The following is a 21304-nucleotide window of genomic DNA, read 5'->3' on the forward strand; positions in this document are numbered from 1 at the left end:
TCACTCAGACACTTTTGGGGCACGTCAGGGATCAAGCCTGAGCTGACCAGAGTTCCAAGTCTGGTCTGAGGGTGGTAGGTGCGCCAGCATCTCAGATGGATCGATGAAGTGCTGGCCAAAGCCAACCATCATCTTCCAGTCCCAGGCCACAGCTACCTTTCCAAGCTCTGGCTGACATGAGGGATGGGTGGGGTTTTTTCTCTCCCTCTCAGATAAACGTCACAGCTCACTTGGGCAAAAAAAGCAGATTTATTTGGATCAACCTTTGTCTTAAAGCTCAATCAGAAACGTGACACAGCTGCAGCCGCATTAGCAATATATGATAGCGGCAGCAGCGCACGCAGCTAAAGGGGGGCGACGAGTTTGACGTCTGTTCTGAAACACGACTTTCTTGCTCATGAATATGTAATAACCGTGAAGGTGCCAAGCTAGTCTGATGAGACGCTACAGGAAAGAGCTGTGACGGGATTATTGTTTAAGCATGAATGCGACGTCTAAACACATTACGGTCTTGGCGTCTTTTCACGCAAAACTCAGAGGAGTTTTTGGTTTCATTTGGGAGCAGTCAGACGGTTGGACAAGAGATCCTTGGAAAGTCTGGGACTCCGTTGTGGGACGTTTGCCAGTTGGGTGGGTGGAGCTCTTCCTTGCCTGCCCTTTATTCCGAAGTGTCACAAACCTCGATGTTCGTGACAGATAAAACACGACCAGCAGAGGGAGTCTGCTCAAGGCTGCTGTTTGGTGTCACGACATAGATGTGAAGAGGAACACTGAGGTGAGGTGAGCTGAAGAGGTGTCAGGCCTGTCAACAGCTTTAGTGCTTCTCAGAGGATTGACACACACACACACGTCGCTTGTTTGTAGATAATCCCTGTGCAAACACATGGACGTCAGCCACAATCCAATTTGCAAGAAGACAGAAGATGTCAATGTTTACAACTAAAACAATTTGAGATTACCCATCACAACGAATGTTAGTTTCCCTTTGTCAATATTTTTTATCACATTTTTTTGGCCACCTGCTTTATATTACATCTTTGAAGCTGTATCGCTCACCTCTCTTTATATTAATCCATGTTGCTTATCCAAGTGGCTCGCCTTTATCTTCGTCCATGTTTTTATGCCCATCTTCACCATGTGTTTTTGGCTGCAACAATCGGACCGTGCATGAAAAACAATGGGTGAGCAACCACTGCCAACATTTTTCAACCATGCCAAAGATCGGCAGAGAAAGAACAACAAACCGGGGGTCAAATTGACACCGAATATTTTGTCTCCGTCGGACGGATGCGGACCGGAAGTGGACAAATTACTGAGCAAGGATGAGACTTTATGGTGCCACATTCACAGTACGTTAAAAAAAGATGTGGCTCACGACACAATATGTTTATGTCTGTTACTGCTCCTCAAATCCTTTGTTGAGCAATTCTGACATCTACGGAGGCTGCTAAAATGTATTGTGCATGTACATTGAATGCACCAGGCAAGTGCTTACATTTCTTATCAGTCAGTGGGAAGCAACATATTTTGATTAAATCCATGCTGATGTTGTTTTCTCCACATGAATCAATTGATGATTTAGTTTTACAAGCAAAAATGAATGAAAAAAAAACAAAACTGTCTTTGTTTTGAGAGCAAATAATGAATAAACAAAGGGCTGGTGGAAGAGACGCAGTGATATAAATAAAATAAAAGAATAACAAGTGCAAACATTCTTTTCTCGGAATAATTCATAATAAAATAATTTAACGTAAGATGAGAAAAGTGTGTGTATATGTATATATTCACACATTTCCTGAGGACTCCATCCAAACCTGTCCACAACTTTTCAAGTTCTTTTGAACACAGGCAGACGTCACAACCAATGGTGTCGAAAACATATAAGGTAATAAGAGGAAATACAGCTCAGCCAAAGTCATAATCAGACTGATATTTAATAAATCAGTTTTGGGGCATCTTTTACAGCACATTAAAATAAATCCAACAGTTGAGTGTGAGTTTGTCCTCCGGCCAAATCATACATGCATACGACGTTTCTACATTATAGATATTTAATACATAAATGATTCTATCCATACAAAATATAAAAATATGTGAGGCCTCATTTACAACCATATTTACACCCACTTCCTTAACTTAAGTGACATTATTAGGTCATTCTTCTATGTACACACAAGCTAAAGCACCATTCTGGAGGTCACACTGCAACAAAAACAGAAGCCCGAGTCCTCACGCCGCTCAGACGCTTGGATCCAAGAGAGATTGCACGTCAGCTTTAGAAAGAAGTTTTGGGGCGTATTTGCAAACGGAGGGAGGAAAAAAAAAAAAAAGAAAAAAAAAAACACTGATGCACTTTCATGTTCATGAAGTGGACAAAATAAAAGATCAAATGTTAGGAAATGATGCAGTTCTTGCTTTTCCTGCGTTTGTGCAACTGTCCGGTGCGGTTGGGTCGACCCAGTCCTGCGTTGTTGTACTTGTGGACCAGCTCCTGGTTGCTGAGGTAGCGCAGCTGGACCGGCCGGGGAATGGGCTCCCCCAGGAAATAGCCCTCGTCCTCTGATTCGGAGGACGAGGAGCAGGTGGAGCACCAGTCGTCGTCGTAGTCGTCCCAGGAGTACTGGTTCAGGCCCGAGCGGCGGATCGCCCCGGGGTTCTGCAGAGTCACTTCCGAGGTGGTCCTGGGGCACTGCCGGAACATCTGAGGTTGATGCCTCCCGCCTCCTCCGTACTGATCCCTGGCGCTCCTCGGTGGCGGGAAACGGTCGTAATCTTCGCGCACGCACAGCTGTGGACGCTCCTGGGGTCTCACTCGCCGCTCCGCCACCAAGTTGAGCGCATTCTCCGAGCGGGAGCGGCGAGACCTCCGGGAGCGATGGTGGTGATGCCGGCGCCGCTGCGGCGTCTCTTCTGGCGCGTCTATCCTGACGCTGGGTCCCCGCCTGGCGCCGCTTCCGATCCCGCTGTCCGCTCTGCGTTCGCTGATGGGGGGCAGGCGGGCGGCGTTGCCGCTGCTCACTAAGCTGACCCGGTCCTCCTCCTGGAAGCTGAAGCCCGGTGACAAATGAGACCCGCTCATGCCGCTGGGCTCGCAGTACTGCAGCTGGTACGGGGCCGACCGAGGCGGGTCCATCTCCATGTAGGGCTGCGGCCCGTTGAGGCTGTGGAGAGACTCTGAGCTCCGGAATTGCACCGAGGAGTTGAGCGTTCCCATGTTGCTTTTCTCCGACACGTTCATCCCAGAGTCTTTGCTGAGGTCGGGCATGGAGAAGCGGGAGAGGTGCTCCTGACGTTTGCCTCCTCCGTCCGCAGAGTTTCCTGTCACCGAGTGAGACCAGTTAGTTTCTATCTATCTATCACATCAGCAGGAAGTGGTACAAGAACTCAGAAGTCAACCTGAAATGCACAATCTATTTCAGCTCAGGACAGAATCTCTTGATATACGTCTAACTCAATCTCATCACATCACTTCTGTTTAAGTCATCGCCGCGGGTTGAAATACTTCAAATGGTTTTCATCTGTGTTTTGCACACAAGTTTCACGTCCCCGGTCTTAGTTTTTTGCCTTCAGTTTTCCACATCCCTGAGCCTCCACCTCACTATGGTGTTAGCGCTGATGAGGCCTCTACAAGTCAACAGCGATGTGTTCACAGGTGCTCTGGATTATAGGAAATTCCACTTTCAGCATAATTAGCTTAAAGAGACACAAACATGTTCGGATGTGAACATAGTCGACCTTGTTTAACACATCAAAACATTGAGCTTTAGCTTTTTTATATTTAGACTGACTCATTTTTATATTTTGTTTCAGAAAACACTGGTATTTTTTAAACATTTTAATTTTCTAAAAACAGTCTTGTCCAGCTCATATTTGAAGACCCAACGCTGCTCTTCAGCCATGTTTCAGTACCAAAGCAAAAGCACCCACCTGTCGCATTAGACAGAGCCAGAGACTCCATGGAGCCTCTGGGGGTCTGGTCCAGCGGGGTCAGTTGGTCAGGAAAGCTAAGTGCATTGATGGGGTTCCTGCTCCGGGCCACCTGAGGAGCCGTGGGCCCAGGCTCGCGCTCCCTCTGGAAGCCGTGCAGACTGATGGAGCGCTTGTCCGTGGAGAAGCCGTTGCTGTGCTGTGTGCACTGGGACACCTCTGTGAAGCTCTTCTGCGTGGGCAGCTTGGGCGGGTAGTAGTCCTCCAGTCCTGGCTGCTGGAACCAAGTCTCGCTCACCGAGTGGCCCTTCATGGCCGAGACCGGAGGCCTCCTGAGCCCTCCGCTCTCCTTGAGTCTGTGATCCTGCGGCTGATTGTTCTGTCCGGAGCAGGTCTGGTTGAAGGACGTCCTCACGTTGCACTGGCTCAGCAGCTGAAGGGGGCTCGGGTTCTGCTCGGACGGCGACTCATAGCTGAAGTCATTTCCAGCTTGTTTTTGGTTCTGCCAGGCCGGTGGCTCTCGTGTCAGACTCGGCGTCTGGCTGGAGAGACTCAGAAGGTCCATTTGGATGGAGAGCGGGTCCACCTCACCGGAGAACCTCTCCCCACCGCCACTCTTGCCAGTCTTGGAGCTGCGCCTGGACTCCCTGGTGGAGCGGGCGCTCTGAAAGGCGGAGTCCGACGAGTCGGACCCGTTGGGCTCCTCGCCGATGCTGCACGAGCGTGAGCAGAAGATCTGGCCCTGCTTGGGCAGGAAGGGGCGACCCAGCAAGGAGCGCTTGCAGCGAGCGCAGCAGAAGCAGCCCTCGGTGGCATGCCAGTGCTGCCCGTCGTACGTCATCTGGCCCTGGTCGATGCCTGCAGAGACACCACCACTGTCAAAAGCACTTCTTGTTGAACCGGCCACCAGAAAGTGGAGACATAAACACTTCCTGTTGGCGACATCATCTTTCATATTTCCTTCAAACTTTGATTCTGAGCTTCAAAACCGATTTCTGTCCATGACATAGCAGAACATACAGGTCAGATCGCAGCATCAGAAAACTCCACTTCAAAGTTGCCAGTAAGAGAAGGGACGGAAGAAGAAGGGGGTCCGCTGCACCGATAAACAAGCCTGTTTCCTGCGTGCGTGTGTGTCTGTGTGTGTTTCATGAAGGGAAAGATCTGCTCGCTGTAATGGCTTCCATCTGCTCCAAACATGTTGTCTAATGGTTTTCGTTTTATCACGACTCACGTTGCCAAACACTTTCCAATATCCTGTCATGTAATTACAGCGCAACATTTTTCAAGCATATGTGCAAGAATCACACCTGGGCTGCGACCTCATAACCACGGGACCCACACAGCTAGTTTCCGGTGGGAGAGCTCTATAGGGTCATGCGCGAGTCCTGCCTATGAGTGAGGTCATGCGTGATAAAGAGGACCTTCTCGTGAGCTAATGTTTCATACGTGGCATCTCCCGAGCGCCTGCTGATGGATCCATGGTGTGTAGAAGTGCGACTTACCGATGTGCTCGCCGCAGGAGTCGCAGTATTCAGCGTAGAGAGACTCGAAGCAGGAGCAGCAGTACGGCCTCCCCTCCTTCATGATGTAGCGCTGGCCTCCCAGCACCGTCTCACACTCGAAGCAGCAGAAGTGCTTCATGTGCCAGTGCCGGCCTTCGGCCTCGGTGCACTCGTCTGCCAGGATGATCTAACAGAGGCCAGATCAGAGAGACAAAGTCAAACGGTGCAGGAGCATCGCAGCGCGGTGTCTGACGGGACAAAGGCTTGTACGAATTATGTACGCATTATGATGCACAAGCAAAACACGTTTGTGGTCTCCCATCATGCTTTTGTCACCATATTAAAACTGGAGAGTAAGAACTGAACATGACACACAGGTCTTTTGCTCTGGTTCTGGAGAGAGAGAGAGAGAGAACCTTCTCCATAGATATTTGGCCACACCATATCTATTCTGGCGTCACCTGAAGGACGCCCTTCTCCCCCCCCTCCTGACCCTCCCTGCTATTTAGAAGGAGAGTGTTAATGACTGAGCGATGAAAGGATGACATCATTAGTGGGGGAGAAACCACCCCAGCATGCAGCCATGTGACTGCTGCTCATATGTACAGAATGTATGTGACCTTTAAAAATAGCTGCAGAGACGGTCCGTCACTGCTGGCACCAACATGTGTTTACCTCGTCGCAGGCGGTGCAGCGCGGCTTCAGCCGCTCCGCGTGGTGCCGGCCGCAGTAGATCTTCCCGTCCTGGTAGAAGTAGATGAGGTCCACCAGCAGCTCGCTGCACATGCTGCACACGAAGCAGGCCGGGTGCCAGCACACGGCGTGGCCGGCCCGCGAGGCAAAGACGGCGATGTCGCCCCCGTTTATCTGGCCTGCGCACTGGACAGACAGAGGAGACACTGTCACACTTCAAATCCACCAGAGCTCCAGGATTATTACCAGGGTTCCTCAAGCTTGCGTCAACACCATGAGAGATGCTCGAAGTACAGATACAACAAAGTCACTGGTTGCTGGTGGGTCACATTCTTTCAGTATGTGGGGAGGTTGGAGTCCATTTGAGTGCAGAGGAAGACACTAAAGTTCTGGAAACGACATGCTTTTACGAGGAGTAAAACCATCAACATAATCACTGACAACCAACTTCACTGCTTGATGTGGTTGCTGGTGCTACTTTATGTTGAAACAACAAATACACGCCAGCAGGCAGCTTGTAAAAGATAAGGATAAAAACAATTGGTGTTTTTTCATAACCCTGAAACAATAAATCAGCCTCTTCTCCAGTTGCTTCTATTGTCATACATCCACAGTGTGTAGAGAAGACGTAGTTTAGCAGCACAGAAAAGCACCTTGTGAGGGAGGGAACCACGGAGTAGTCCTTGTTTCTCTTCATATATAAACCAGAGCTTCTTGAACTAAATAGAGCGTAGTAAATACAAACACTCAAATTTGTATTTTGAGTCACCTTCTGTGTGGGACTACTGAAGAAACACAATACACAATGGGGCCCCTTCAAGGAATGGACCAGTTGCAAAGCAACGTTTGTTTGATTGTGGTCATCAACAATGCTATCTAGTGAGATGTGCATCTCAGTCAGTAAAAAGGCTCCAACGCAGCACTACTCCCCGCCACAGAGCTCCAGGGCCAAAGGTCATGCATCAGCTTTTGAGAGTGACACTATCTATCCAAAGGTATTCCACCATAAATTCCTACTTTATTGTCCAGTCCACATCACAGAGCCCAGAGTTTACGGTCGGATCTCTCGCTCGACTCTGGCCTGGATCCAGGTGCTGCTTTCATGAAGCCCTTTCATAAGCTCATCCGTCAGGGATCTGGCTATTTTAGAGAGCGCTGGAGTGTGTTAACACGAAGATGCATCCGCAGAAAGAGCCGGTGGACATCAGGGTGGCAGATAAAAATGGAGTCATGTATTATACGAGCAGGAGTGATGGAGCGACGCGGAGGAAGGATCAGGCAGGGGAGAGTTAGTGTCTCGCTGGCGTGTATCCAGAGGAGGGGTGATCACGATCAATACACACTTTCACAGCAATCTGCAGGCTTGTGTGTGTGTAGGCTCTTCTGAGCCAAGGTGAAGCCCCAGGGGCCGAACGCAGCTCTGCTCGCTCCGGTGCACACAGCGAAGAGGGACCCCCCTACTGCACTGTGAAGGTCCCACACAGCGCAGGTAAATATTTGATGAGATAAAAAGGGCACTGTAACTCCTTTCCCTGAAGCATTACGTCGTAAAAGTGTGACAGCTGAAGGGAAATGACACACAGAGACACGCAAGGGCCTGTCCACGAAAGACGGGACTGACAAGGTCGCTGCGCTGTCGTCAAAACAGATGACTGCAGCGCTGGTGCCCTTCATTGTACGTCAGAGCTCTGACACGCGTCTCACTCCTCTGGATCATAGTGTTTATTCTGCCAGGTTACCTGCTCACAGATCGCTCCGGTCATGGTGACGGGGAACGGACGCACGTTGCCGCGGCCCAGGTTCTCCCGCTTCCTCTGGTTGCTGAACAGCTTGAGCTCTCGCTTCTCCTCGTCATCCAGGCTGTTGCAGTAACGCACCTGCAAAAATACAGACAAACGTGGGGTGAAAAACACCATCTGAAATGGGCTGAAACAGAACCAACACTGAAGCTGAGTTTGAGAAAAACTCTGAGATCTGATGCATCACTGCAAAAAAAACAAGGCTATCAAGGACATTCCAGGGAGCTCATGTCTCTCTCGACCGTGGCAGACCTCAGAATTCTCCCAGAACAGCTGGAGGAGGTTTCTAAGTGGAGATAAGTCTGGGCTTCTGTAGGTCAGCTGCTGCACCTGCGACCCAGCTTTTGGTAAGCGCAGAAATGTGGACAGATGGATGGAGGGTCAGGCAAGGATGGAGGTCAGGAAGGGATGGAGAAATGAAGAAAGGAGAGGAAATGATGACATAGAAGCGTTCCTGAGTCTTGTACAAGAGAATAGGCTTCAAAGGCATAGCATTTCTGGAGACAGTTGATACTGCTAAACAGATCCTGCTCCTCTTAAGCCCATGAGCGCTGCCTTCTGATTGGCCCAGTGACTAGTCCCAATGTGGACACTAAGAAGTACCTTCACAGATACGTTAAGATAGACGTAACTCAACAGCGGTGTCAGTCAGGGCTGAATTGTTGTTGGTCGAGTATGGTAGTTTGAAACGTTTTGCGAAAACAGGCCACTTTCCAAAAGTCAACTCTGAATCTGTGAGCCAAATATTCACCCACCACTTTTACTGTCCGTGTGACGGCAAGATGAGCTACAGTGAGCTGCATCCGTCAGTCCGATCTGAGCCTCTTTATCTGAGTTCTTGTGTTGTAAATGTGTTAAACAGATCATTGGGAGGACGAGCGCCATCTCTCTCCCTGCAGCTCCCCCTTATCTCCCCCGCGCCCTGAAGGAGGGGAGGCGAAGACAGATAGATGTCTGGCCAGATAGACGGAAGGTATGAAGAGAGGAGAGGGAGGGGGGAGGGGGGCAGCAGAGGACCCTCACCTCGTTGTCGTGGGGTGGAAGCTGATGGAGCAGCTGCTTGATCCGGTATTTCTCCCCTGGGCTGTTGACGTAGGGCACCTTGTCCTCGGGCAGCGAGTTGTAGTACTGATGAACCTGCAGAAGACAAAGGAGGTGATTCTGGTGCAAGGAAAGAGTTAACTGAGCTCTATCCATCACACACAATGCAATGTTTTCCAGATTGCAGCGCCAGATAACAGCAATTAATGAGAGCAGCGACGACTTCTGATGATTGATCGCTGTTAATAAAGCGTGATTCAGAACTAACAAGTCACCTGAGCGAAGGCGCTGCTTCCAAAAGAATGATCGTGACTCATTAGATAGGAAAATAACACACAGTCACCGAGGCTCAGCGCGAGATTTGGGAAGCAGGATCTGGAGACGAATGTCCAGTGGAAGAGATGCAAAATCATAAGGGTTAGACTCTGTGATATAATAAAAACATTAACCTCCCCATTAGAAACTGAAACAAAAAACTTACATTACTGATTGTATTTTATTTCATTACTAATATTAACATATTAAAGTATTTACATTACAAATGTGTTCAATTTAAAAAGCCACAATTTGAAAATGTAAAACAATAAAAAGTAATTGTTTTTTGTTGTTATTACCACTTTAATATTAGTAGAAATGCATTCAGAAATTGGATATATTTTAAATACTAGAAAACAAAACAATTTGTCTTTTTAATAAAAAACGTTTTTAAAAAAGCTATAGTACTCATTAATACATTTAAATAATAATGAAATTGAAAAATATGAAAAATATACTATACTAATAAAATAAATAATTTAGTTTCTTATAAAAACTACATTTTAAAAAGATGTGACTAGTACACATACGATTTCAATAATGAATTTAATAGTAAACAATATATAATACTAATAACATTTTCCTTGGGATTCATTACAAACACAACAAAACAAAAACACTCATGCACTCCTCATGAATCTCACCTGGACCTGATTCCACGAATTTAATAATGACAATAATAATAATACATTTGAAAGAAAGTTTTAAGACATGGAGCCAATTTATTGCTTTGATGAGCCTGCTGCTCCTGACTATGACTTCAGAATGTCAGGTGCGTCGATGAAAACCTTCTCACGAAGCTCAATCTAAACGCTTGGGTGTTCTTCACAAGCCAGAAGAAAGTTCATCTAAAAATATCTGATAGCGCGCGTGAACTCCTCTCACAGAGAATCTCCCTGATTTATGACCCTGCAGCTGAGACCTAATGGAACCTCACCCTTCCATCTCTGCGCTGGGGAGCGCATAACAGCGCCGCCAGACACACACACACACACACGGTTACCTGAATAAAACATTTAACTGGAAGAGTGTGACGGCAGTATTAATGCTAATCGGGCCATTTTCTATCGACCCGGAGCAGCAGACAATGAGCGCTGTGTCCGTGTTATTTATTCACCGCTACAGTGTAACAGAGGTGTGATGGAGGTCAGGCTGTCGCGCGTGAATGTGACTCTCTGTGTGTGTGTATGGGGATTGGAAGGGGGGTCATTCAAGCAGCAGGACTTCAGGAGGAGATTGGAGGACAAAGGCCAGATAAAGAGAAGATGGAGGCAGGGGCAATAAAGGAGGAAGATTTCACAAACATGGAGAAGTCAAAATGAGCCACGAGAACATCCCCCCTCCACACACACAGAGGGGTTAGGGCTAGTTCGGATCAGCGGACTGAAGGATTTGACCTTGACGCGATATTCAATTTTAAGATTGAAAGATGAATTGTTTGCTTTTGTTTTGCTCACTCACTTGTGCCACTGACTCTTGGTTCTGAGAGAGAACGACTTGTGAGCTTGAAGATGTGTTTTGTGAACGAAGCCACCCTGTGTTCACCCGGCAGGATGTTGAAGTCTGGGGCTTCAAGTTGTACCGACAGTTGAGAGTGAGCAAGATCTGGTCAATCCATGGCTCAGCCAACGCTAGTTATCATGTGGTTCTAGCAGCGAGCAAGAGTGAAAGGTTTTGATCTGCCTCGCAAACGTCCACATGGTTAGGACGCACCTTTGCCTCTGCAGTGGTCTCTTGACACAGTTCGAAGACGAAAGTCAGAACATTGTTCAACACCACGAATGTTTTTTTTTGTCCACATTACCGTTTGCTTTTTTGCATTTGTGCTGAGATCTATGTTGAAGAATAGCTTACTAGTTAAGCTGTTTGTATATTGTTTTATTTCTTAATATTTATTTTATCTTATTTTTTATTATTTTATTGAATTTTGTATCATTTCTTTGTTGTTTATTTCCATTTTATTGCCATATTTCTGTTTTAGGCTGTTAGCAAAAGTTGGCATTGTCATGTGTGCATAGTTAGAATGGAGACATTGGCAGAAATCGCTATCTGCCATGAATGAATGAATGAATGTCATTCATTGAACGGCAAACGTGAATGAATGCTGCAACTCAGTCGGGTTATCCGAGGACGTGCAGTGACACTCGCAGCCTGCAGGGCGCTGCTTGATCCCAGATTAAAAAGATGGCCTCTCCAAATGGCCATCTTTGGTCCGCGAAGTGTTTCCTCTATCCGCCTTGTGTGTTTATTTTTGGTCTGAATTTATGGCAGGAGACTCTTGTTGTGAGTGTAACCTAATTCTACCCCTCTGCTTTTGTTGGCAAGGAACTGGATCCACAGAGCACAGGACGTCCACCCGCCGATCACTGACAAATAGGAACATCAGCGGCGGAGAAAACACGGCGTGCAGCTGACGATAAAAGGGAAAAACCTGCTTGAGGGTTGCAACGTGGAGGTGAAAGGAAGAGCGCCGCCGGGGAGAGATCTGAGGACACATAATGGACTCGAAGAAGCAGGAGGAGCCGCTCGTGATAATAACTGTAATCGAAAACAGGCCCAAGTAAAGACAGAGGAGAACTTTCAAGCGAGTGTTTTCCAAAGCCGGAGCAAATGGCAAGACTTTGCAGCTGATTGACACCAGTGTCGGCTCCACACAGCTGGTTTCTATTGCCGCTAATGGTGGACGAGTCAGAGGAGCACCAGGCACGGCGATCTCTCAACAAGCCACTTTACGGCCGAGGGAGGACGGAGACGCTGCAGCGCGGAGGAAACGGGGCTCGTAAAAGTCTCACATGATGGCAAGATCGTGTTTTCACGACGTTTACAGCCCCATTTTTTCTCTTCACAAAGATGTTTTCGAAGGAAAATAGTTGAAGGAGTTATTGCTTCGGCAGATTCTTTTGCACTCGCGCTCGCCGCGCCTTGCACTCACACGGAGGTCGGGAACTTCCATGTTCCAGTCTGCTCATATGTGAACGTGAATAACTGACTTAGCAGCTCAAATGTTCAAACAGGAAGTGACACGTTCAAGCCTTTCATTTCATGCAGAAATGAACGCAGAAAGTTATTGGTTCAAAATGGGTTCAAGTCAGCGAAAACTGAAAGTGGACCTTGGCGAGTGTTATGAAGTCAGGATTTTAACAGTCAGTTCCATGTAATGGGTCAATGGAAATCATGTTTACAGTTGCAGAGGTTTGAGGCAAATGAAATGTTTGTGAAAAATCTGAAGAATGAAGACGAATAAAGGAGTCAGGCTTCTGTCGTATGGACAATTCAAAAGTTACACACGAAAGGACAAGACGACGGGCAAACAATGTCAGTAGTAGGGCTTCCTAATGGTTTTACGAGCTCATTAGTCAAATTTGTTCCGAAGCGCTCACCTCTGAAGCTTCAGCATCAAACAGGCGCAAATTCAACCACACAAGAAAAAGTGGGCGCACCGGTTCCACCACTAACGCCGTGAGACACTTCTGCCAAAACTCAAACAGTTCCACGGGACAAAAGAAATCTGCACTTAAAAGGACACTTCTTAAAATGAAGATGTTCAATGGAATGTTGTCATAGCAGGGACCAGTGTGAGTGACCCAGAAGATTGTACAGCCGGATTTTATGTGCTTGAAATTTTTCTGTTTTCTTCTCGAAGTGATTATTATGTTGTATTTAAGTATGATTGGCTGCTAAATCAAATTATTAGTATTAAATCTGTCATTTTTCTGACAATAGATACATTACAAAAATTCCAATTTAAAATATGGTAAAAATATTGGAGATATATATTTGAAAAACATGAGAATCTTGTCTCCTGTTGCTGCCCCCTGGTGGACAGTTGCATGACAACACCCTTGGCCTGCGGGGGATGAAGGAGGACCGGATCACTTCGGCCACAACTGTAGTTTGAAGCTCTGGAGTCCAACAGAGACGTGTGGGTGAGACTAAACATGAGGTTAGCAGGTTAATCCTGACCACCAGTCCCACTCACAGGCCAACAGAGACAGATCAGATGGACACGATGGTAAGCAGCGCTAGCTGGTCCATCCTGGCTGGAATGTTGACATCTGATGAGCGCAGCGACTGTTGCTCCCCTGAGGGCCAGAGCAGCGTCCTGAACCGTTAAGTTATTAGAAGAGCTCTCTGGGCTGTGTTTGAATTCTTGGATGAAGAGTCAGAGGCAGAACATGTTTAGGGGAGAAGCGCTTTCAGAAACCGACTGAATTAGATCAGTGGAGCGAGCTGGCGGACGACTGGGCGTGAGCGGTCCAACAGAGCAGGTTTTGCTGGTGGACAGCAAACACAAAGGCCTTTCTATTAAAGTGCTGCTCTTTCCTTTCAGATCCTGTCAAATGGATTTCCAGGCTAATCCCCCAACTTGGCACTGGCCTTGATTGTGTTGGAGCGGGACACAAAGACCGGTCCGGGTCCGCGCAGAGGCTCCATTACAACTTCGCAACACGGCCGTGAGTGCGACGGTTTTGAGGAGTCTAACGTGTTTTCCTCTGATCACGTCGACAGGGTTCAAGCGATGAGGTTTCCTCCTCATCCATCAGATGATACCGCAGCTCGGTCCCAAAGGACCGGCCCACACCACTGTCATCTCCACTGTGAAATCAAACGCTCCATTTGGAAGGGAAACCACATTCGAGGCTGTAACGGACGGTTAGCAGACCGTCGCTACACCATGAGCTTTAAACACTCCACTGCCATTTGCAAACTTCCACGACTAAAACAACGTAATGACATGGTCAAACCTAATCCCTGGAACTAGATGGGTAACGTGTCAGGAGGCCGGAGACTGGGGTGCACGTCTTCTGTCAGTCATTTCTCATGAACGTTACAGAGGCTGTAGTCTTTCAAGACTTTGTTCCTACAGACATTATTCTGTCACCAAACTCTTTTGTGCGGTTCAATGTAAATTTCCTTCCTCGGCTTTGTTCATTTTACACTATTACTACAGTCAATAATTTCCTGGCGCCTTTTTCCCCACCGCCTTCACTCCACCGCTTCCCAAAAGCATTTTTTCCTTCCGTGGCTGGTCTCTTGGTTCCACTCAAAATCTTCCCTTGTATGTCGCCATGTCTTCTTCAGCTCATGGCAGCGTTTTACAATCCACAGTTGTCGTGAAATGTTCATGAATTACGTTGCCATCAATATTTCTTTAAAGTAGAAGTGATATTTTTTTCAGTTTGTGATGCCAAAAGACGACTGCAGCCGTCTTCACCTTTAGCCGACGTTGACAATTTCAAGACCAGTGCTCTGAGCTCTAAGGGTTGACATTTTCTTTCGAGCAACCAACCTTGATTTTCAGTAATTCTTCGTGACCCCTGTAATACACCAGGAGGTTTGACACCTGACCCAGGAGGAGAAATAATTGCTCTCATTTTCAAGGCCCAATGCTGTATTGACCGCTTCATGACGAAGCCGCCGCCATAAACACTCTCCATTGTCCTATAAAACTGGAGGCCAGAGTATTGGAGGAGAGGCTCTCGTGTGCTGTGCTCAGCGCCATCTGATGTGTTTTACAGCGACTTAGCTCAGTCTCCGCGGGGAAGCTCAGCAAGTGCGCTAGCTAGAATGAATGAGCGATTAGTGCCTCTGTTAGCATGTGAATGCTATTAGCTTGGAGCTGATTCATCAGTGTCTCTGGAAGACCAGAGGAGCTGGAGGAGGTTTCAGAGGAGAGGAAGGCCTGGGCTCCTCATTAGAGCTCCTGAGCTCGGCTAAGAGAGCGGAAGGATGAGCTGTACCTGTTCGGGTTTGAGTCCCGGCGGCACCCAGGCGTACTCCTCCAGGGCACATCCAGAGTCATCGTCCGAGGTGGAGTTCCTCTGGAAGTCGTACATTAACTTGGTGACCGTCTTCTCCATTTCTACAGGCATGGCTGTCACTGCATGCTCCTCTGGGCGACACTTGCAGTGCACACAGATCTTCCTGCCGCAAGAAGTCAAAAGCATCTGTTAGTACAGGCGAAGAAACAAACCGTGGACATGTGACTCATGAAATGTTGCACATAAATCCCCTGCATTTTGCAAGAGAGGCCTGTAAGTGGCGCTGTAGAGTTGCCAATATAAGTGAGACATAAAAAGAGCACAGACACAGAATCTTCTACAGAACTCAACCCTTATTCCCAGACCGGGAATCGAACCCTGGCCACAATGGTGAGAACCCCAACCCCAACCAACAATGAGTAAGGAAGACCTTGTAATAAAAGTGCGTCCATCTTCTGTAGTGAATGCTTGAAATGATGGCCAAAAAATGACCCACATCACTCCCCATTCCACACATTCAAACCCAATCCAAATCCATCCTTCACTTTTCCAGTTATTTTGGACATGGACAAACAAAACCAATGCATGCAAATCACTGCCTCCTTGGTGCAGGTCATGATGTGGAACGTCCAACCAGCAGGGGGCAAGGAAACCTGCCAGACCAAATATCAGGGTTCATCCACTTTTGAATTGTCTTTTTGAATTCCTGCACCAGAACGTCATCAGCTAAAGCACGGACAATTACAAACCCCTGTTTTATGACAGGGTTAAATGACCATTGAGGCCATTTCCACACTTTTATTAAAGGCCTACAGTTACCAAAAGAAACCCAACAATGCTTGTTAAAACACATGATGAATGTATTCTGGAGATACGAGTCTTTGAGGGCGTCTGTGAAGCAATGCACTGCGCCTTTCCACAGACTTGGTTGCTTTCTTTTATGGCCTCCATGTCAGCGTACGGACAAGATTTCCCGTCTGACGATAACAAACCTCCAGGTCGCCGCAGAGGTGAAGCAAAACAGGCTGATTTGTGTTATTGGCGGGGTTAGCGGAGAGAGAGGTGGAACCGGCTTGGGGAAGACCAAGAGGGGAATTTAAGGGTGGAAGTTCTCAGATTTGTTCCACCTCAACTCAGCTGACCTCACTTTATCCTTGCTAAAATCTGGGAAAACTGTGTCTCCTCCAGGCAGTTGGACCCCACACGGGTCAAAGGTGAAGACCTCCCACCGCAGCTCCCACAGTCAAACGTTAGCAATGTTAAACTGCCCTCAAAACAGCCGTCGCGACACTCATCATAATGACGGATGGTCCGAGGTGATGTGTGACCCATCGAAATGAGACGAGTATATTAGCAGTCGCTAAGCTAGGACGGCGCTCAACCCCCCTTTGTCTGAAGGTCGTAAAGTAGAAAGTACCAGTGCGTCAGTTTCTATGGAAATGATGGCTGGGGTGTTTAACCGCGACTCCTCCTTCCTTCTCTTTCATCTTCACGAGTGTCCCGGGAGCCGTAAAGAGGGTCGTTGGACTTCATCAACTCAAACACCTCTCAGGGGGGTGTTGACTCAAAAAAAAAATAAACAGTGCGGCGAAGTGGCCGCGCGGAAACCTGCGAGCAAATCTAGACATCACAAGTGTGAAAAAAAGGGAGGACACAAATCCAGATTAAGCGGGTGTTTGGGGCGGCCGGGAGGTCCTGGCCCACTAACCCGTCCCGGCCAAAACACGGAGACAATCTCATTACCCTCGCAGACAGACGCCTGCCTGTCTGACATTAAGCCCTCGCGGAGAGGCTTAAGGACATTCACTGTTGGACATACTAACAGCTTGCCTGGCAGAGGAAGTGCAAAGAGCTTGGACGGCCAAGTGGGGAGCTGCTCAGGACGCCTCTTATCTCCTCCCTGAAGCAGCCCTTCTTCTCAGTGGCTCAGTCTCAGTTAACAAAGCTCTTCACTGTGTTTGGCTTAACGCTGATGGGCTTCGACGAAAGAAAGAGACACCACTCAACGCCCACTTGCAGCTATCGAAGCGGGGCGCTCCCTGACATGCCGGGACTGATCACATGATAAACAGGCCTTTAAGAGAAGCGGCACAAATCCATGTCGTTGGAAGAATCTTCCATCATCACTGGAGATTCTTTCCATCCGCCAGACGACAGGGAGTCTATTACTGTCTTCTCCAGCTTTCAACGCTGCGCTGAACAGAGAGACGGTCGTAAAGCCAAGCCACAGCGCTCGCCCCAGAAATATTAGCGAGCCTCCATTATTAATGCGGCCTAAGGAGCAACGGGACTCGCGCTGACAAAGACATCAACTCCACCGACAAGAGAGCCGAGGTTTAGGAGGGATCTCGGCCAATCCGACACAGCCTGAGGCAACATGTCGGCGAGATCTTTGCGCCCAGAGCGGGTGAACTGGTTGGTTCTGAAGGAAGAGGAGCCAAACAAATGGTGTCAAAAGTTGTGCTAAGAATGTTTGGTAGGGCCGTCGTGACGTCATGCCAGCTGCTTCTCAGGTATTCCTGGCTCACTCACACAGTCACAGTGGATCTGAAGAAACACAGCTCACAACCAGAGAGACGGTTTGAAAGTGTCCTTCAACTGTGGTCGGGCAAATGATGGTGCTAGGGAAAAAACATTCAGCCAATTTATATCTGTAAATATTATCAAAATAAATTGTTCTATTGTTTCCTTATTTGACACTTAGCAAATAGATTTCTTTAAATACTTGTTTACTTTATTATACACTTGAATGAATGGGTTTATTAGTGACACACATTATGAAGAAACAGATAACTACATATTAGTTGGTCACTTTAAATAAAGGCTCACAACCTTCTGCCACAGCTAAACGTACATTTTTGTTTCAACTTCAAGCATGTGTTGAAGCAAAACTCACATCAGCTTGATTTCAACTCAATTCCCTGCGTTAGACGAACATTTCACACAACATTTAAGTAAAAGTAACAAAAAACATTATAATATATTCTCAGTCAAAAACTAACTGACTGTCCCAGCATTCATTGCAGGTCTGTTTGTTTTGCTTTTCTCCATCCATCAGAAACGTGAGAATGAAACCTTCATATGTTCAAATTTGTACTTTTTTGCTGGCAATATTTGTTTTAAAGTAAAGTTGGCTTTTTGTGAGAACGACTGCCAACCTTCCAGATCCACCTACCAAGAGCCTGAAACCCCAGTTAAACTAATACCCAGTAAACAAAAAGGAAACATATTTGGATCTTTGTCACCCACTAAAAAAAACATAATCCAAATATTCGCTCATTTTTAGCAACTGCCTTTCTTCCTCTCACTGACTGTGTGTTGTGCGAGTGTGTTTGGAACGTCAGTGCCACCTGCTGTTCCCTTTTGACTCATTGCCATGAAGGTATTACATCACATCCATTAAATAAATGTGGAAAAACACCCAAATACAGTGCCGTTTTTGTCTCATCTGCAGTGAAAGACACTGTCTGGTAGAGGCGGTGGTAGTTCTGGAACCCTCTCTAGGTTGGGTTCACACAAACACTGCAAGCAAGCAAGACTTTTTTGAAGTCCCACCTCAGCTGTGGACCCACCGCGGCCTGCCGCTCCCCCTCCTCATGATTTACAACGGAGCGCACGTCCAGGATTTCCCCTCCACTGAAATGTAATCCCAGAGCTTCCCCTTGTAATCTTCGCGATTTCAATTAGGAGAGATTTGGGGAGCAGGGTAGTACAAGCGGCCGCTGCCTCGTAAATGGCCAGGGAGGTAAAGTGGAGGAAGTCGCCCTCTCTCCCCAACGCGCCCAGACCTCCCCGTCTCCAGGGAAGATGCAAATGCCGGCTGGTTGGAGATTTGCTCAAGACCTGGGGGGTCTGTTTTCGGAGAGAGCGGCTGTTGACTGGGATGCGTAGGGACAATCATTCACTCTCAGGTTAATCATCATCGCCTCGGCCTCCCTGGCAACAGACCGCTTTAATATGTAACTAGCGCCTGATAGCGGTCGCCGAACCACCCGCGGCCTCCGTCCAACAATGGAGGCAGTTTGAGGAGATAAAGTTTGATTTCCGCCACTCGACGCCTGGCTATCCAAACAACAGATTCAGATCTCAACTGGCAGCTGAAAACAGCTCAACGTCTTGTCTTGCTCTTGTTTCCCTTGGATGAGGTGGGCGAGCGCGGACGAGGACGGGCGCGGCGAGCTGGCCCGACTCTGCACCTGAGCTTTGGGCTCGGAGTGGAGGTGTTCCTGACAAGAGTCAGGCGCTCCGAGATGCTTTTCATTAGCAGCCAATTAGCAGGAGCCAGATGCACCGAGTTCCTAAGGACAGCGATTAGAGCAGCGTCCACCTGTCATAACACATTACTGAGTCGTGTCCTTGTCAGTCAAGACTCGCCTGCTGGCCTCAGTCAACCTTCAGCAATGTCCCTGCAACTGTGCGGGTCAGAAGTCTGATTTAGCTCATGAAAGTCTGAATTCAAAACCTTGCCGACTGAACTTTGTCATCTTGCGTGACCCAGAAAACAAACTCCAACACTTAAAAAAAAAAAAGATTCTTGTTGTGATGGTCAAGACAAGAATCTCACAACACAACAATGACAACATCTTATGAACGCCTCATGTATGGGTGAGAGACTTCTTATCTTCTTGACTTATCTTGAGAGATACAAGCGTGAAGATCACAGCTTTGATGGATACGAATACATTTGCACAACTCCAACTTGTCAATGGAAAGCAACTCCACCAATTTGTCGTCACCAGGTGATACACGGTCACCAGGACTGGCTTCATGTCCACAACTAATTCGGGAAAACTAACTCGTTCATGTTGGACGACTTAGTTGTTATAAAAGTAAACATCATGTGAGCTACCATTAAGTTAATACAACCCCATTCACGATAAACGTTACGGTCTGAACACAGGAAAGCAGACATAGAAAGTGAAAACAGCCCTGGTCAACAAATTTAGCAGGACTATTTTCTGTGCAAATAATTTTTGGTTTATTTGCTCCAGGACGTTTCACGTTTTTTTTTTCTTCTAAAGAGTAACTGGATTGTTTTAAAATAGCGGCAACAGTAAGAAACATTTCCCAGACTTGAATGGTGATGCGCATCATTTCTGAACCATAAGTGACCCCAGCTTTACCACCTCTAATAAAAGTAGTACTTTGACTACTTTGAACCACCAAGAAGAAGCACCGAAGTGATTCTCGCATCTCCTAACGGTCGACATCACAGTCCTACAGCGAACCCGGAGCCAGGATTCCAGGTATTTCGCTCCGTGACTTTTTCACTGCGTGTTTCCAAAGAGTGCGTCTCGGCCGAGCCAAGCAAAGCTTAATGCGGAACAGACTTTGGAGTCCGTCTGCCAGAGTCATGGAGCCCGACTTATATAGATTCTTTTTAACTCAACGGAGCCAAGAAACATCCGTCAAGTCGCGCTCGGTTGGTCCGGGATTTATTCCGGGGCTGACGGAGATAATGGAGGCTCGTCTGACTACAACGACTCCAAAAAAAGAGTTGAAGAGACGCGCACCGGGGACCGTTTTGGAAGTCGGATCACCTCCACAGGCCTGTTTTCAGTTGGTTTCTGTTATTTACAGAGCAATTTGGTCCATATGGCGCTGAGGCAGCACAAAAGACTTTCTCGCGTCCCGGATAGCTGCGCACCCAGGAGAGACGGGTGGGGGTCTGAGCCAAGGGAGGGGTGGGGTGAGGGGGGGGCGCAGAACGTTTAACTACAGTCTACAGTGAAACATATCCCAGTCAAGAAGTTGGAAGAGCGCTCACCTTCTTACGCGCACGAGCGAGCCGCGTCCGTGAAGTGGTGCGCTCGGAAGAAACTCTTCCTCATGATCGACTCACATGAAGTCCCGTTCTAAGGCACGAAAACGGCCGCCGTCTGCGCGGAGTGGAGGGTTCAAACGCCGTGTTGGTCCGTGGTCCCGTGAAAGTCCCCCAACAGATCCAGGAGGCAGCTTCCGCTCCGAGCTGGCTCCAGAAGCGCAATATCCCCGGGAAGCAGCGCTCACCCACACGGACGCAGGAGTCTGGAGATCCGTGGGACACTTTCTGTGGCGCTGCTGCTGCTGCTTCTCCTCAGCTCTGCCGAGCGGCCAATGAGCAGCGGAGCTTTCCTTTAAACACGCGTCAAGCGCGCGTGCGCATCACAGTCACTTCCTGTCTGCCACTTCACAATAAAATCATATTTCCTACAGCCGCTTTTAAACGTGCAACAGTTACGCATTAACAAAAGGTATTAAACACCCACACAGGGACGTCTTA

General features: G+C 47.8%; 1 protein-coding gene across 3 annotated transcripts in view; it reads right to left on the reverse strand.

Annotated features, from left to right (window-relative positions):
* Window positions 1-1932: 1932 nt before the first annotated feature.
* Window positions 1933-21304, reverse strand: part of prickle2b (prickle homolog 2b) — a 91696-nt gene continuing 72324 nt past the window's right edge. For 2 of the 3 annotated variants that reach the window (XM_053867611.1, XM_053867610.1), the window contains 7 exons: window positions 15022-15205; window positions 8948-9061; window positions 7865-8002; window positions 6108-6311; window positions 5433-5619; window positions 3928-4785; window positions 1933-3318 (listed from right to left, as the gene is read on the reverse strand). In XM_053867611.1, coding sequence (XP_053723586.1) covers window positions 2393-3318; window positions 3928-4785; window positions 5433-5619; window positions 6108-6311; window positions 7865-8002; window positions 8948-9061; window positions 15022-15205 — 2611 coding nt within the window. In that variant the 3' untranslated portion in view covers window positions 1933-2392. Of the gene's footprint in view, window positions 3319-3927; window positions 4786-5432; window positions 5620-6107; window positions 6312-7864; window positions 8003-8947; window positions 9062-15021; window positions 15206-20809; window positions 21115-21304 lie in introns of those variants that run through there. The other variant, XM_053867612.1, reaches the window with a different exon arrangement.

The sequence above is a fragment of the Synchiropus splendidus genome, chromosome 6 (genome assembly GCF_027744825.2).
Source record: "Synchiropus splendidus isolate RoL2022-P1 chromosome 6, RoL_Sspl_1.0, whole genome shotgun sequence".
NCBI lineage: Eukaryota > Metazoa > Chordata > Actinopteri > Syngnathiformes > Callionymidae > Synchiropus > Synchiropus splendidus.